This window comes from Nicotiana attenuata, chromosome 1, assembly GCF_001879085.1.
Source record: "Nicotiana attenuata strain UT chromosome 1, NIATTr2, whole genome shotgun sequence".
Lineage (NCBI taxonomy): Eukaryota > Viridiplantae > Streptophyta > Magnoliopsida > Solanales > Solanaceae > Nicotiana > Nicotiana attenuata.
Genome location: NC_031989.1, coordinates 94,489,577 through 94,505,622, shown reverse-complemented (window position 1 = coordinate 94,505,622; position 16,046 = coordinate 94,489,577). Strand labels below are relative to the sequence as shown.

General features: G+C 36.4%; 1 protein-coding gene across 1 annotated transcript; it reads right to left on the bottom strand.

Annotated features, from left to right (window-relative positions):
• Window positions 1,898-14,791, bottom strand: LOC109230706 (sodium/hydrogen exchanger 6-like). The gene is made up of 23 exons (XM_019396113.1): window positions 14,618-14,791; window positions 14,308-14,507; window positions 11,978-12,029; window positions 11,800-11,859; window positions 11,648-11,672; window positions 11,469-11,554; window positions 11,270-11,381; window positions 9,952-10,014; window positions 9,759-9,778; window positions 9,552-9,649; window positions 9,157-9,185; window positions 8,730-8,761; window positions 8,594-8,641; window positions 8,442-8,502; window positions 8,257-8,354; window positions 8,080-8,155; window positions 7,967-7,986; window positions 7,696-7,793; window positions 7,503-7,612; window positions 3,021-3,104; window positions 2,815-2,927; window positions 2,572-2,648; window positions 1,898-2,345 (listed from the first exon to the last, which is right to left on the bottom strand). Exons 1-23 carry the CDS (start codon window positions 14,761-14,763, stop codon window positions 2,293-2,295), a joined length of 1,761 nt encoding a protein of 586 aa, XP_019251658.1. The 5' UTR covers window positions 14,764-14,791; the 3' UTR covers window positions 1,898-2,292.

The following is a 16,046-nucleotide window of genomic DNA, read 5'->3' as shown; positions in this document are numbered from 1 at the left end:
CTTAGGCTAAAATTTAGGAATTTGAAAGGCGATTTGAGATCGAATTTGAGTAATTCTTGCATGGTTGGACTCGTTATCGATTGGATGTTCGAATTTTGTAATTTTGGTCGAATTCCAAGACGCGGGCCCGAGTTGACTTTTTATTTCTTTGCAAAGATCGTAAATTTATTGTTCGAATTAGTTTCTTATAGTTTATATTATAGTATGAAGTTGTTTGGCTAGATTTGAGCCGTTCAGAGTTGGATAATCGAGGGAAAGGCCTTCTAGTGGATTGAGTAGCATGTGTTCGAGGTAAGTGTCTTGCCTAACTTTGTGTGGGGGAATTACCTCTTAGGATTGGTATTGTTTCTGATAACTGTGATGTGTGAAAGCCGTGTACACAAGGTGACGAGTGTGTGCACGGGCTAAATGTGAAAATTTACCGGTCTTAGCTATGTAGATTCCTTTCATGCCTTAATTGAGTTACCTTAATATGTTATAGTCATCATTTCTAGTCTATCTTCACATGTTCCACTTGCCTTATCTCTTACTTGTTAATTGCCCTACATGTTTAGTTGAAGTTGTTGTTGTTTCCTCTATCCCTTGTTCATTATTTAACCGTGAATTCTTTACTTGAAATTGTTATTCTTGGAATATCTTGTTGATGAAACCGGTATTGAGTTATAAAGGCCGTAATTCACGTTGAGACAAAGTGTTAAGTATTATTCTGTTGAGTTATTCACTTCCGGTTGATATTATTGCGACTCTTGTGTACATTGTGGTTGCGCCATGGGCTCTTTATTGTGAAAACACTGTTATTATTAATTTCTTTGGCAACTTGTGATATTGGGCACTTGAGGTGCGATTTGTGATACATTGTGATATTGGTACGCATGCAGTGGTATAAGATTTTGAGGTTGAAACGCATGCAGTGAGATAAGGCGGGCTTGATACGCGTGGCTAGTAAGGGAACTACTAGAAGCCACGCAATGTGATAAGGTAGGCTAAAATGCGAGATGCTATTTCGGGAAAATAATTTTTAAAACTAAATGCAAGTCTCCCGCGGTGATATAAAGAAAGATTGTGAATTATTTTCGTGATTTGAGATTACGAGGCGATACCTCGATAGTAACTCTTGTTGGTATTTCTCAATTGATGCACTCGTCTTTGGTTGTTATGTTTCCTTAACATATCATTTCTTGTTTTCTCTGTGTTGCATTATTTACTTTAGTTCCATGTAGCTAACCTTGATATGCTATTTGTTATTTCAATTTCATTACTATCATTACCACACCGCCATACACTTGTACAGTTTTTCTTATTTATTCTAGTAGGGTCTTGGCCTAACCTCGTCACTACTCTACCGAGTTTAGGCTTGACACTTACTGGTACCATTGTGGTTTACTCATGCTACGCTTCTGCACATCTTTTTGTGCAGATCTAGGTACCTCCTACTAGCCCAGGTATTAGCAAAAGCTCAGCTGCGGAGACTTCAAGGTATACTTGCCAGCGTCCGCAGGCCTCGGAGTCCCCCTCTACCTAGACTATTCTATTTGCTTTGTCCATTTTTTATAGACATTGATGTATAGGATTATTCAGTACTACTATTTAGAGCTTGTGACTTGCATTCACCAGGTCTTGGGAGTTGTATATACTAAGTTGCAGAGTTTATTTTACATAGTTGCTAAGTTTTGAGACTTTAATTATTATTTCAATTGCTTCTGTATGAATGTTAGGCGTACCTAATATTAGAAACTAGGTGACATCACGACATCCTACGGAGAGAAATTGGGATCGTGACAACTTCAGTCATCTCTACAAGCTAAATAGAATATACATTTTACTTGATAATCAGGAAGGAGCACCCGTAACTCTTTACCACAGTTTAAACCTGTAGTCCTGTACTAACTTGCGAAAGTTAGAGATAAAACATTTTTAGACCTGCATTAACCTGTAAAATTTAAAGATGAACGAATAGTATAGCTATTTCAGCACATACAAGCCACTCTCAATGGAATCCTTTTTCCGGTCCTAATCCTGGCTTGAATATTCATATTCATATACAATATATGAGGAGCTTTGCTCTGCTATGTATGCTTAATCCTGAACTTCCTATACTGATACCATCTATTATTTCTTTTTGTACCCCTAAAGAATCTAAACTTTTTCGTCATAATTGATGCATAATTACAATCAACAAGCCACTCATCCCCATTGGTCTGCAGAGTATGCTTGAAGTTGATTTTATCTTTGCAGCAAAAAGTAGTTTGTACGAGTCTTGTTATCTGGAAATTTGACTGTGGTCTTTGAAAGTCAGTTGTGGCCATCATAAACACCCCTTCTGGAGCTGTGCATAATTGGCTCATCTGTGTAGCAGGAAAAATTAAGTCATATTTGCCTGAGCTTCTACAGCTTGTAGAAAGTGATTTGCATGAGCTTATCGAGTTATTCGTTGTATATATGATTAGACAAAATAATTTATGAGCACAACAAGAAACGTAGGCAAGTGGCTACTAGCGTGTTAACAGAAATAGTCCGGTTCTCATATCAAGTCCTCAAAACATTATAGAGTGTAAATAAAGCGCAGATTACCTTCATCTTCATCTCCACCTTGAGTAGTAAAGAATGGAGTGAGGTAGTTTTTGTCCAGTGCTGAAAATGAAGTCGTGCTGGAGAAAATAAAATGCATTAAAAGACGGGAAATGATGAGGACCACCTGTGTCTCCCAGCAGTAAAACCCACTAGCTAGTTAGCTGGGATGATTTGGTAACGTTGAGGCGACCAAGGTTCAAATCTCCCTACACTTACATTGTGTCACAAGCAAATAAACATTACCTTTTGTGGAACTCCTTAAGTTTCATCCTGAACCTGTTCCCTGATGACGATTCACCATCATAAGATTCATCACTATAAGAAGGAGCTATATATCCATTGTTCCCCTCAAAGGTCTAAAGTCAGAAAAGAGCAGGAAAAAGTATTAGTGCATTGAGCAGAATTCAACTTATTACACTGTTGGAAAACAGCATTGCTAATACACTTACTTCACCCAAGGAGCCAGTATGACCATCACCCACAACTTCCAAGGCTTCTAACATGGTTCCTGTTGATCCTCCAATAATCAAAACCTGAAAAGTTGCAGTTTGATTAGATTATATCCAGAAGATATTGTGGAAGAGATCATCCATCCAGTATGAAGGAAGAATGGGTACAAGAGAGTAATAGTAATCAAAATGGAAGTAAAGCGATAAAAATCAGTTTAAATGAATCAATATTTGGAAAATGTCAGAGTGCATGGCTTCCGCAGAACACAGACATTATTCACCACCAGTTCGTGTCTGTCTTTTCTAATCAGCTTTTTCTTGTTCTTTCTCTTTTTCGTGATAAAGTTCTCTAATTCTACTCCAACATAGAGTTCTCTAAGTGACTGTCTAATACAATGATCTTTAGAGCTGTGTGTAATGTTAGACTTCTGTTTACCTTTATCTCGCACATACATTAAGACCAGTTGTTAGAAAAGCCTGTGGTTTCAGATAGTGCCACTGTGAATTACAATGGTCTTACAGAAGCCTTAGGGGTTGTTTCGTAGGGTGTATAAGAATAGCACTGAATAGGGTGTATAAAACCATTATATTGTTACACCGTATATCCCATTTATAATGCAATGAACCAAAAATCTCCTAGAGAAAAGCATACACACTAAATGATCAAGTGATATTATTCACCCATTGAATGGTTAAGGTTAGTGAGGAGTTCGATAACCCCTTCCAAGTCTCTCCAAACTCGGGAAGAATAACCACAGGCATTGCTTGCGCAGGCATGTGGTTGGCCTTTTGATTGCAAACAAAAATGCATGGTCGTGCAACTTTTAGTTTATTGCTTCAAAGTCATAAAACTAATCTCCGTACTGGAAAAACAACTCAAATACGCCTCTATATCATAAAAAAATAAAAAACGCCAAAAATGCTAAAGCTGGTCCCTCGAAATACAACTAGGCTATCACATTTAGGCATAGTTGAGTTATTTTTCCGTTACAAAAAAATAGTTTTATATCTCTAAAAAAAAAAAAACCCAAAAATCTATGGCCAGGGTTGTGGGGTTGTGTGTGTGTGTGGTTGGGGGTGGGGGTGGGGGTTTCAAGTGGCAAAGGTCGAGGGACCTATGACCTAGGTCACAGGTTCAAGCCCTGGACCATGCAAACGAAACATGATATATTTAAGTGGAGAAGAGTAGAGGCGCAGACCCATTATCCCCGAGTGTCGAAGGCTGCAGTTGGTCCTAAGAGTTGGCCCAGACGGATTTCTCGTCATCCAAAAACAAAACAAAAACTGAAAGTTGGATGATATATGTGAAATTAACCTTTCGTTGGTTATCTCATAAACTATGTAATGGAATGGTATTACATTGGTCTTGATAGAAGCCTTCTGATGTCAGGTAACAGGTAAAGAGCCCGTTTGGATAGACTTAAAAAAAAGTAGCTTTTCAGCAGAAATAGCTTTTACGCCAAAAAGCAATAAGTTGGGGTTGCCCAACTTATTGCTTTTGGCTTGTTTTAAGCAGTTTTTAACTTATTTTAAGCACTTTTTGCTTTTGTCAAACACTTAAAAAAGCTAAAAAGAGCTTAAAAGCTCATTTGACCAGCTTAAAAGCCAATCCAAACACCCTCAAAGCCTAAAGGTTATTCCTGTCCCTGTCCGGAAATGTTAATCATCTCTCCTTTTACGAATATAAAAGTCTTTCGGTGTATATTGTTAGACTTCCAGGGTTTTCTTTTATGTAGATACATGTTTCCTCCTATCTTCTTTTTTTCGTGTATGCATCCCATCTTCTCATCAACAATTATAGAAAATCAAATTCAACAGCTTCCTTAGGGCATCTCCAAGGGTGCACTATTTTTTGCACCAAATCTAAATTTGGTGTAAAATTTTGTGTTTTTTTGCTCCAATTGAACACCAAATCTTGCACCATTATAGTGCGTGAATAGTGTCGCACCAAATTTGGTGCGACACGATTCATCAACACCAAATTTGATTTAATATTATTTTATTCATCTTTTTATTTTTTTGGACTTTTAATTTATCATATATTGTGTATATAATTAATTTTTATATTAAGATCTTTATAATTTTACTATGATGTAATATTTATTTAATTATCTTTTATCAATGATTTCACTTTTAGTTGATTTATCCTTTAAAATAATTTTGTAATAAAAGATTATATAAGTGGTGAATGTGAATTATATGTGATGAATATGGAAAAAAGAAAAAAGACAGAATTTGTTTGAAGGAAATAAAAAATGAAATTTAAATAGAGGATAATAATATAATATAGAAGAGAGAGAAGAAATATTCTTTTTTGGTGTAAAAAATGGTGTAATGGTTGGAGTAAATTTGGTGTTACACCATTTTGGTGTGAAATTTGGTGTTAGGGTTGGAGATGGTCTTATAAACGTACGTGCTCCTAAACTCTAAATACACCCTCTCGTATTATTAGTAGTTGACTGGTCAATCTCCACATCTCAAAGCAAACTTCCTAACCACAATCAAGGAAGAACTGCTTCCTTGGGAGCAATTAGTGTCGCCATTACAAAGTACCATGTTTTACTTCTCGCAATATTTCTTCAACAGGAAGACTTGCTCTATTGTAGAAATGATTTATCTGATACTATTTCTCCATATCTCAGGAAAATATAAAGTCAAATTCTCTCATCACCTACTAACCATTCTGCTGCCCAAAATTTATTAGTATCATATGGCATGCGGTTACTAGACTACTGCTCCATTAACTTCAATTCCAAATTTATGACCCCTGAGGCACTCCTGTCCACAGGCTATCGTATCTTTTCAGCATAACAAGAAGCTAGCAAATGCTAAAATGCTGCTTCAGGTACTTTAATGCCCCAACCAATCTTGTGACCTATGAAAAAACTAAAAATAAATCGAAAGCTAAACAGTCTAGGAAAAATGTGAACGGAAATTGGCGGATTGGAAAAGAAAATAATTTCTTTAGGAAACAGAATGGTGTTTATAAATTCTGTGCTGGATGCGCTGCCAACTTAAACCTTGTCCATGTTCCAATGTTCAAATAGGTAGAGAAAAGAATTGACAAACTGAGGGGAATATCTATAGCAGGTCACAACAGGAGAAGAAACACATAAAATTGGTCAACTCGAATACTGCCAGGGCAGCCAGAAAAGAAGGGCTGGGAATAAAAAAAATAACACGGATCAACACAAAGGCAGGACATCCAACTCAGGAGACACTTCAATGATTGGGAACTAGAGAGCATATGCGAAGTTGCCAACTACTCCAGCACATCAGCAACACTCAAATATCACAAGGCATTCCAGACTATTTGATATTGAAAGGAAGCAGAAGTCGCCATTCCACAATTCAGCATACAGGTTTCTGTCCAGCAAACAAATGCTGGCTGACCATGGAAGCTCATTTGGAAAAATAAAGCACCTTACAGGGGAATGTTTCCATTGCGGGTAGCACACGAAGCATGTCCAACGGAAAACTTATAAAGGAGAGGAATTGTTATATGCAACAGATATGTGCTTTCTGAGGAAGGATATGAGGATACAAATTATTTATTCATCCACTGCAGACTGACAAGCAATTATGGGACGTGATGCTGAACCCACTGGAACTTCATGTGTATGCCAAGCAAAAGAGCTGTTACAGTGTTGGTTCAGGAGAGCATAAGAAAGCAGAATAGGAGATATGGAACACTGAATACAATCCCTGCAACCATTTGGTGGGTGGATTGGAAAGAGCGGAACCAGAGAATTTGAGAAGGAAGAAGCAATCCTTGCACTAAATTTAGACGTATATTTTTGCTATCATCTTTGAATTGGGAGACAGATGTACATGATACAGGTTTAATGATAGAATCTCTCAGTTCATTACGTGCAGTAAAAGAACCGAGCTTTTGTTACTCCCTCTGTTTCAATTTAGATGACACGCTTTCCTTATTAGTCCATTCCAAAAAGAATGACACGTTTCTACCATTAGAAATAATTTAACTTTAAACTCTTTATTTTACCCTTAATGAGAAGCTTGTATAACTACACAAATGTCATGGCCCACAAAGCTTTTACCATTTAAGCTTTTATGACCACAAGTTTCAAAAGCCTTTTTTTTCTTAAACTCCGTGCCAAGTCAAACTAACTCTTCTAAAATTGAAATGGAGGGAGTATTTGGTAATGCACAGGCCCCGCAATCACTTGATGCTGGAAAAATATATTTTACCTTCTTTCATTTATTAAAAGAAAAACAAAGGCACAAAAGTTTTGGATCAGCAACTCTAATGCTTGCAATTAGCAAAGGAAGAAAATTTGCAGCTGTTAATCTGACTTCAATGTTTGTATCGAAGTACTCATTCAATCAACACTTTCTCGCCCACAAAATAAGAGTCAGCTTATCAATTAGTTTCTCTTTACTGCTTGTCTCTGGATAGTTCGTTCACCCATATTAGGCCATCAATAAGAAGTAAATCAAAACTTGAGTTAGTTTGCCTACCGTTAATACAACAATGGCAGTGGTAGCAGTGAATATTGTCTGACCATGTCCTTCAGGAAGATCATGGACTGACTGCAAAGCAAGGGCAAAAGCCATAGCGCCTCGAAGACCTATATGTCCACATCAATAATGAGTCAAATTAGAATTGAAAATCCAAAACGTAGGTTGAAAAAATAATTTCTTCACCACTTACCACTGTACCAGAGTGCTTTTTGATGGTTTGCTGGGATCTTCCGGTGTGGAGGTCGTACAAGATTCACCAAATATGCACAACCAAACACATTGGCAGCCCTTGATGAAAGAGAGGAAAAAGATTAGCAAATTATGTATGGACAACCTCGTGATCATTCTATCCAATCTAATGCAAATTAGGGGGAAAATATAGAGCATTGGGACAATGAGCCAGGGATAAAACCATGTAGCCAAGGGTAATCCCAGATAAGAAAACAGAGTAACAAACATACCTTGCAATCACAATGAACAACTGGGGGGAACAAGAAGTTAAGGGAAAAAAGGTCGATTCACAATAACATTAAGAACGAGTTTCTATATAAAAAAGACTACATGTCAAGGATACAATTGAGAAAAAAATAAATCCAACATGGGACCAGCTATGTTTTTCCATTGCGATATCAAATCCCATATATATAAATCTGCACATTAAACCAAAAAATCAAGCATTTACTGAAGATATTTAACAAAATGGGAAGTACGGAATATCACAAATCCTCAAGAACTTGAACGCCCAACTTACACAAAGGTTTCAGCCAATGATGATATCAGATGAAAGAATGCCGACACAAATCGCTGTGAACTTTCTGATAGATTTGAGTACGTATAGCGCTTCATAACCTACAAAACCAAATCCAGAAGTACTAAGCACATATCTTAGAAATTAGAAAATGAAAAAAAATGGAGAAACGATAGATGAGAACTTACGACTCCAGTGAACAATATAGACACTATGCCAGAGAGACCAAGTCCTTCTGCCAGCATATATCTGAAAGATGATGGTTAACGATAAATTACATGCCAGGTACAAGAACAAGATAGAATGTGGAAAATTGAGGGAATCTGATGTAGTAGCTTACGAGAAATATGGAAAGAGGACAAACAAACAGCTCTCCAAGTTCTGAAGACTGCCAATGGAATTCGTGGAAATACCATCAGTATAATCACAGTCAGAAATAGATCAAGCTGTGAAAAGCTATAAAATACTTGACTTACTTGTCAATATCCAAGCCAGCATATTTGAAAAGGTGTGTGGAGTCAAGGAAACACAACGCTTTTATGAGCTAGAAAGCATCAAATACACATTTCATAATTTGAAGAGTAAAAGAAGTGGACAACAAACAGAAGAGAATGAAAAGACCAAAAAGGTAAAGGCTGAGAGAATGAGAAGATGAATAACTTCCACTGCTGTTTGGTTATGCAGGATATAAAGGTAAATAAATATAACAAAATACAGTAGAACCTTTGAGCTTATTAAATAACCATCATGGTGCATTGAAACAATTAGCGATCATAGAGGCACCGTAATCTTTAGAAGACATAGAGAATTTGGTTATAAATCATTAAGAAGGCAACCCCTTCCTGGTTCATTTTTTTTGTGCATGAGCTGCACCATCGGAAGAAAGTAGAACATGAAGGATATCAAAGCAGAAACAAATCCAACTCCAACACCTGTAGAATCATAGCAGCAAGCAGTTAGTTGACTCCAAAAAAAAGCTAGAAGTCAAATTATTAAGAAATAATCACTGATCTTAGAACAAATGCATACAAATACTGACTCCAGAAGTTTCATTTGACTTTCTTTTTTTTGGATAAATTTCTGGGCTCCAGCAGTTACAACGGAATCTATTCAGACTGCTTAAAAAGAGAGCATCTCTTGGTCTCGGGCATTTCCAGAAAATGACATAATTGGAATAGTTCAAATAGTTTTGTTTTCCTAAAAACAACACCTGCTTGACCTTCTCTTCTTATGCCAACATTAGCTTTCACTGAGAGAAGAAGATGAGAGGAAAAAAGTAAACAGTAGAAGATACTAACCAGCTGACAAGGAGCCCATAAAAGTTTCAAAAAACCGGACAGTTATCATGAAGTAATTTTGACCGGTTGACATGTTGCTTCTGACCAATGACATTGTCCTACAAAACAATCCAGTGCCTGATTTTCAATCCATCTGGCTCTATTTATATGTGCAGGTGCTCCTTGAAAATCAAATCCACAGCAATTGTTAAGCATACGTGTACTAACCTGTACAACGAAATTGCCATCTTCCAAGTGTGCAGCATACAAAGAAAAACAAAGAAATAAATACACAAGATACAAATACATAACCTTGTTTTTTGGGATAAATAGCAAATACAAAATTTAAAGTGCCAATGGGAAAACAAGTAATCGCCATAGTGAAATGTCAATTTTTCATATAAGAATGCGTAGGACTTACTGCATCATTTAAAACAGATTCCCCAAACACTAAAGCATATAGGTTCACATCTGTGCCAAGCTCCTACAATAATGTTAAAGAAAAACTCATTCAACAAAAGCACAGTACACTTAGCCAATGATGAAACAGTAGACCTAGCTATATCAATTTGAAAGTTTTGAAAAGCCAGCATCACATAAGTTGGCAAAGAGAGATATCAGAAAGATAATCAATTGGTAAAGAGAGAAATAGTTACTTGTATAAAAATTATAACAAATCCGGCAAAAAGAGATAACAGTTGCTAACAATATATAATACAAAAAGGTTTTATTTATCAAAAATAAATAAATATAAGCTAGTCAACAGATCAGATACCAAAATTGATTATTTTAAAAAAAGCAAAGCAAAGGAATGTGCCACATCAGTGCTATATTTTACTTATTCTAAAACTTATCCATCTTCAGTGTTTAAGATTTTCTCTACCTTTGTCATTCATAAAATAAGAGTAGAACTTGTCTTAATGTTCTTCTAACTGTTGCATCTAAAGTTAAAGTAATGCAGAGCTTTCAGAGTTATCTTAAAATCAGACATAGTAGCAGATGCTTGAGCACGATACTGATCAGGCGGCACTAGTGATCCTCACACTTCTTCGTGGAGGTCTTAGTGGTCTATCTTATTTTGTTTACACTTTTAAGTTGCACCCATTTTCAGTTATATGCTTCAGGTAGATGCTCCACCAACTGGTCCTACTCCACGTCCACTGTCGGTGGACAAGTTGGCTAGTATGTTATGGTTTGTCTCTAGTGGACCCATTTATTATGTGATTAGGCCATTGAGCCAAGTTTGAGACTCGGCACAGTTTTTCTTAGAATTGTTGCATGTCATCTGATGGTACGGGACCGCCCAGAGTCCCATTGTTTGTTTGACTTAGGTCAGTCAAGGTTCGCTTGGTGGTTAGATTGCTCGCAAAGTGCGGGTCACAACCTTCCAGTTTTGGGCCGTGGAAATTAGTACATTGATCTAACATATCTCTTACTCCTTACTCAGTCGGCCTTCTGCTGGCGTTCATATACACAGAACTGAAGGGCTAACATGATCAATGACATTACATTGTAAATAGTATAGATGTCACCAGAAAAGTGCTTTTTTTAGATAATGAGAAGGAATTCCTTTTATGGATTCTATTGTGTTGACATATGTTGTAAATTGTACAAAACCAAACAAACAAAAAATTAAATTATAAAAAAAAAAAGAGAAGACAGTCAAAAATGCCTAGTCTAATACAGGAAGCAAAGCAGTTGACTAGAACTGTGCAGAATGCCAATAAAGAGAGACTAACCTGGAAAATAGACAGAACAGTGACAGGATCACTTGCCGATATAAGAGCACCAAACATCAGACACTCGACAAATGGAAGTTTGTACATGAGATACGTAACTCCACCAAGGTAACTGCAAAATTTGCATTCACAATAAATTAATTATATGAGCGTGGAAACTGATAATACAGAGAAAATCATAGACGCAAGCAGTACTCACACCAGAATGCCTGTGACAATAGAAGCAATGAAAGTTCCTAAAATAGCAAAAGTGATAATTGCTCCAAAGTTTGAAAAGAACGGTTTCTGCTTACAGCATCAATAAAAGCCATAATGTTAAGCAATGCAAAAACAAAAGGAGGTTGCATATCAAGTAAGTAACAAGAGAAGAAAACTTACAGGTGATAGACTAAATCCTGACTGAGTAAGCAAACGAGGTCAAGGAAAAGAACTTTTGCAAATAAATTCACGAAGAAGCTGAATATTTAACTACGGCACGTAGAACGAAAACAATAGAAAATTTCTGCAAGAAAGAATCTAAATGTGGATATAATATGATCGGTGGCAATAAAAAGAGAAAGAAGAACTCTTCATGGAAGTTAAACCATGCCCTGCCAAGCAAGAAGCAAAAGGAAAAAAATAAAAAGAGTCAAAAGTCCAGCAACAAGAATCTGTAGAAATAAATAAAATCTTCAAGAACCAAATGGTGATGAAAATTCAAAAAATTACCTAATGCTTGTTTCTGTATTTGATATATTAGCCAATCCTCCTACAATCAAACCTGCCACAAAGAAAATCCATGCAACATAAATTTCAGCAAGTTCCAAGATAAAAGGGTACCTCAATCGATCAAGTCAATAGCATATACTGAACAACCTTCAAAATACAGTACTCGAATTGCATTTTACTGACTCACTAGAACAATGAACTATTACCAACATCAACCAAACCAAAATATCGCAATCCCAAACTAGATGAGTTCAGCTATGTGAATATTCTATTCACTCTGCCCCCTTTGGGTCTCATTCATTCTAATACTCAATTTATGGGTTCTCTAAAGCTAGATAACACACTAATATACAGAGCTCTAACCAAACTAACAAGACTCCTAGGCCTAACGTAAATGCACCAACAACAACTAAATTCCCAACTCGTCGACAAAGCCTAGATGGATACTTTGCTCCACTGACTTCTTAAACAATTGCCCACGACAGCAAAGTCAAATTGGCGCAACAACATTCCCGGCAAATTCCAGCTAAAAGGATACCTCATTTTTTTCTTCTTCTTTTCTTTTTATGGCGGAAGTGTTTGGGCTAGCTTGCGTGTACCTCGACTATTCCACCGGAACTTGCTACCTCCCACCAGCACAAGTACCAGGTAACTACCCACCAAAAGATTTTTTTTCCCTTTGATAAGGTAAAGTATTATTAATAAAAAGTATACCAAAAGGGTACACAAGAGTGCAAAACAGAGCCTACAGAGAACACCCTAATCCAAAAATTCCAGATACTGGTCCATACTTTCTGATAAACACCTGGTACACCAGAAAACAGATTATGCAGATATAAATTTTTAAGACTAAAAATATTATTCTTTTTATTCTCAAAGCAAACACTATCTCTTTCTGTCCAAATGGTCCAGAAAAGGCACAGGGGAATGGTCCTACAAAGCTGCTTCTGAGACTTTATTCTTTTGCACTTGCTTGACTTAGACTCCTAATATATGAAGGCACAGCCCAAATGACATCATAAAGATTCAGGAAGAGCTCCCAGCATTCCTTAGCAACTTTGCAGTGAATAAAAAGATGATTTACCGACTCCAAGCTTTCTCGATTCTTCACATAGATAACACCTGCTGCTTAAGGAAAGCCTCTTCTCTGTAGATTATCTTGAGTTAAACAGGCTTCTCTAATAGCAACCACATCCAAAACAATCCACTTTGATAGGTGCTTTGGTTCTCTATAGCATTTTCCATGGCCAATTCAGTACATAAATAATCACATTGTTTTTGGAGAAGAGTGTAACAGCTCTTAACAGAATACTTCATTTCATTTCTATCTGTCCAAACCATGGCATCCTCTCTAGCTTCTTCAACCACCACCATCTCCAGTATTTGAAATAATTGTCCAACTTCTTCCAACTCCCAATCATTAAAATCTCTTTGAAAATTTAGCTGCCACCCACTAGGAGAATAAAAATCAGAAACAGTCCCTGCTTTTTTGGTGGAGCAGTTGTATAAGGTAGGGAATTTAATGTTCAAACTTACGCCCCCCCCCCCNNCACATCAGTCCAAAATTTGATTCTGACACCATAGCCCAGTTTCAGTTTAGTGTATTGTTGAAAATGATTCCATAGTCTACTGATGTTACTCCAGATATCACCCTTTGAAGAGCTTTGACACGCAGGGGGACACCCTTTGAAGAGCTTTCACATTTATCAAATTCTTCCAAATGCTTACTTTTCCATCATTATATTTCCACAACCATTTATATAATAGGATTTTATGTGTAGTCTCAAGTTCCTGGCCCCCATGCCTCCTCCTTATCAGTATCACATTTTGCCATTTGACAACATGATTCTTTCTTTTTTCTGCATTTCCTTCCCATAAAAAGTCACTCCTAATAGTGTTCAATTTCTTTACTGAAACAGAGACATCAGATCCGTTGGAATCCCATCCAACGCACTACTTACGAAAGTGAGTCTGCCTCCAAGTAATAAGTACTGCTTTTTCCATGTTGTTAACTTACTGGAACACCTATCCAGCTTTTTCGGATGAGAAAAATCACCTAGTGGTTTTTTGTGTGAAAGGTACCTCAATTTGAAAATGCGATGGTATATTAAGAGCAAACTATGGAAAACATTACTCATATACGCATTTTCAAACATACATTATTATATAAACCCAGAACACAAAAATGGAAAATTGAAATGCGAAAACCCTACCCATATTAGCATTTTTAGACTCACATTATAAGAACCCAGAAACTGAAATTTAAACGCTAAAAATAAGAAAAAAATTAAACAATACACAAAAGGAAAAAAGGAGAAGTGAAAGAGTACCAATTAAAAGAGAGGCACTGGCTTCAGGAATATAATAAAAGCGATGACGACGAAGGACATGACCAAGCACAAATGAGAGTACAAGCATCATGATCTGAAGAAGTATGCCTACTCCAGCGGCTTGTTGCTCTTTCCCTGGACTTGTTTTTGCCCCGGCCGGAGAAATCTGAAGATGATCCTCCATTGGAAGTAAACACTGACTGCAATTTATGCAAAGTCAGCAAAAGCGAAGAAGAAAACCACCCACTTTGATCAATTATCGTTTATTAGAGAGTTCAATTGGTGATTTTTAAGGAATCAACGGCGAAACCTAGGAAATTTTCCGGTAACGCGCTGGCCTTTGAGACGTTTACTCGTTTGGGTTTTGCTTGTTTGAAAAGGCTTTTTGTGAGACAGATGGAGAGTATCTACAGAGGTCAGGTCTTGAAAGTTAAGCTGACAAATGGAAAAATTCATAAGTAGAAGGTTGTTATGAAACAATAAAAGAAGAAGAGGAGTATTGCACAGCAAAGCAAGAAAGAATTCTTATTGATATTGGCATGAATTACAATAGAATAGAATCCTCTATTGATAGGGATAAGGTGACTTAGCCACCAAGCAATGAACCCTAGAATCTCTCTAAATATAGACATTCACCATAAATACAATTCTATTTATAACACTCCCCCTTGAATGTCTATTCAACAGATAATGTGCCTCGTTAAAACCTTAACTAAAATAAAATCCAATGGGAAAAAAATTCTAGAGAAGGAAAAAGAGTACACATATCTACAATACACCTTTTGGTTGCCTCGTTAAAAAACTTGCAAGGAAAACCCAGTGGGACAAAACCTTGTAAGGGAAAAAGAGTACAACGCGTATTAACTCCCCCTCATGAGAGCATCACTTCACATCTTTAAGCATTTGCATTCCAATCTTGTGCACCATCTTCAAAAGATCTTTGGTAGATATTTGATAAACAAATCAGCCATATTAACTTTAATGAATATATTGCACCTTGTAATCATCATTCTTGATAGAGATGGATTGTCTTCATATGATCTTGTTGGAATCTTCAGTTCAATATCTTCACATAGAGGTGAAAACTCTTGCTATCATATTATCATACATATAGTTATAGCAAGATACATTTGTGCACAAATTGCATTGAGGATATAGTACTTCATGACTATGAATTCTATATGCTTTAAGCAATTTAAATCCTTTAGGGATTGTTAAGTTATATAAGCCATATAATAGACTTTAGATGCATATCAAGTTTTCATGTCATGCTAGACATATAAGATATCGAAAACTGATTGCACATACCATTGACTTATACTTTCAAGTGTTTGAACTACATGTTCAAAACTACATGGCTTTCATATGAAACCAATTCTATTTGAATTGTTTCTTCAGACTTAAGATCCTCATATATATATATATTTAGCGCTATCATAGATGTCGACAAACATTTTATATCAGTTTCAATATTTTTTTCATAAAGACATAACATAGAGATCTCTTCATTCATATTTTCAGGTACCTGAATCTCTCTTGAGATTTTATGAAGTGTTATGTCATGTGATCTTCTAGATCACTTGCCTCCTTTATTATGATCATTTTGATCATTTGCTCATCTTCTTTATCAAGGAATTTATTTGAAACCGATTTGTCTATATGCTTTAAGCGTACTATAGACTTTGTCCTTCTAGGACTTATTCTAATAGGAGCATTTGCAATGAGAATATAGTTACTTT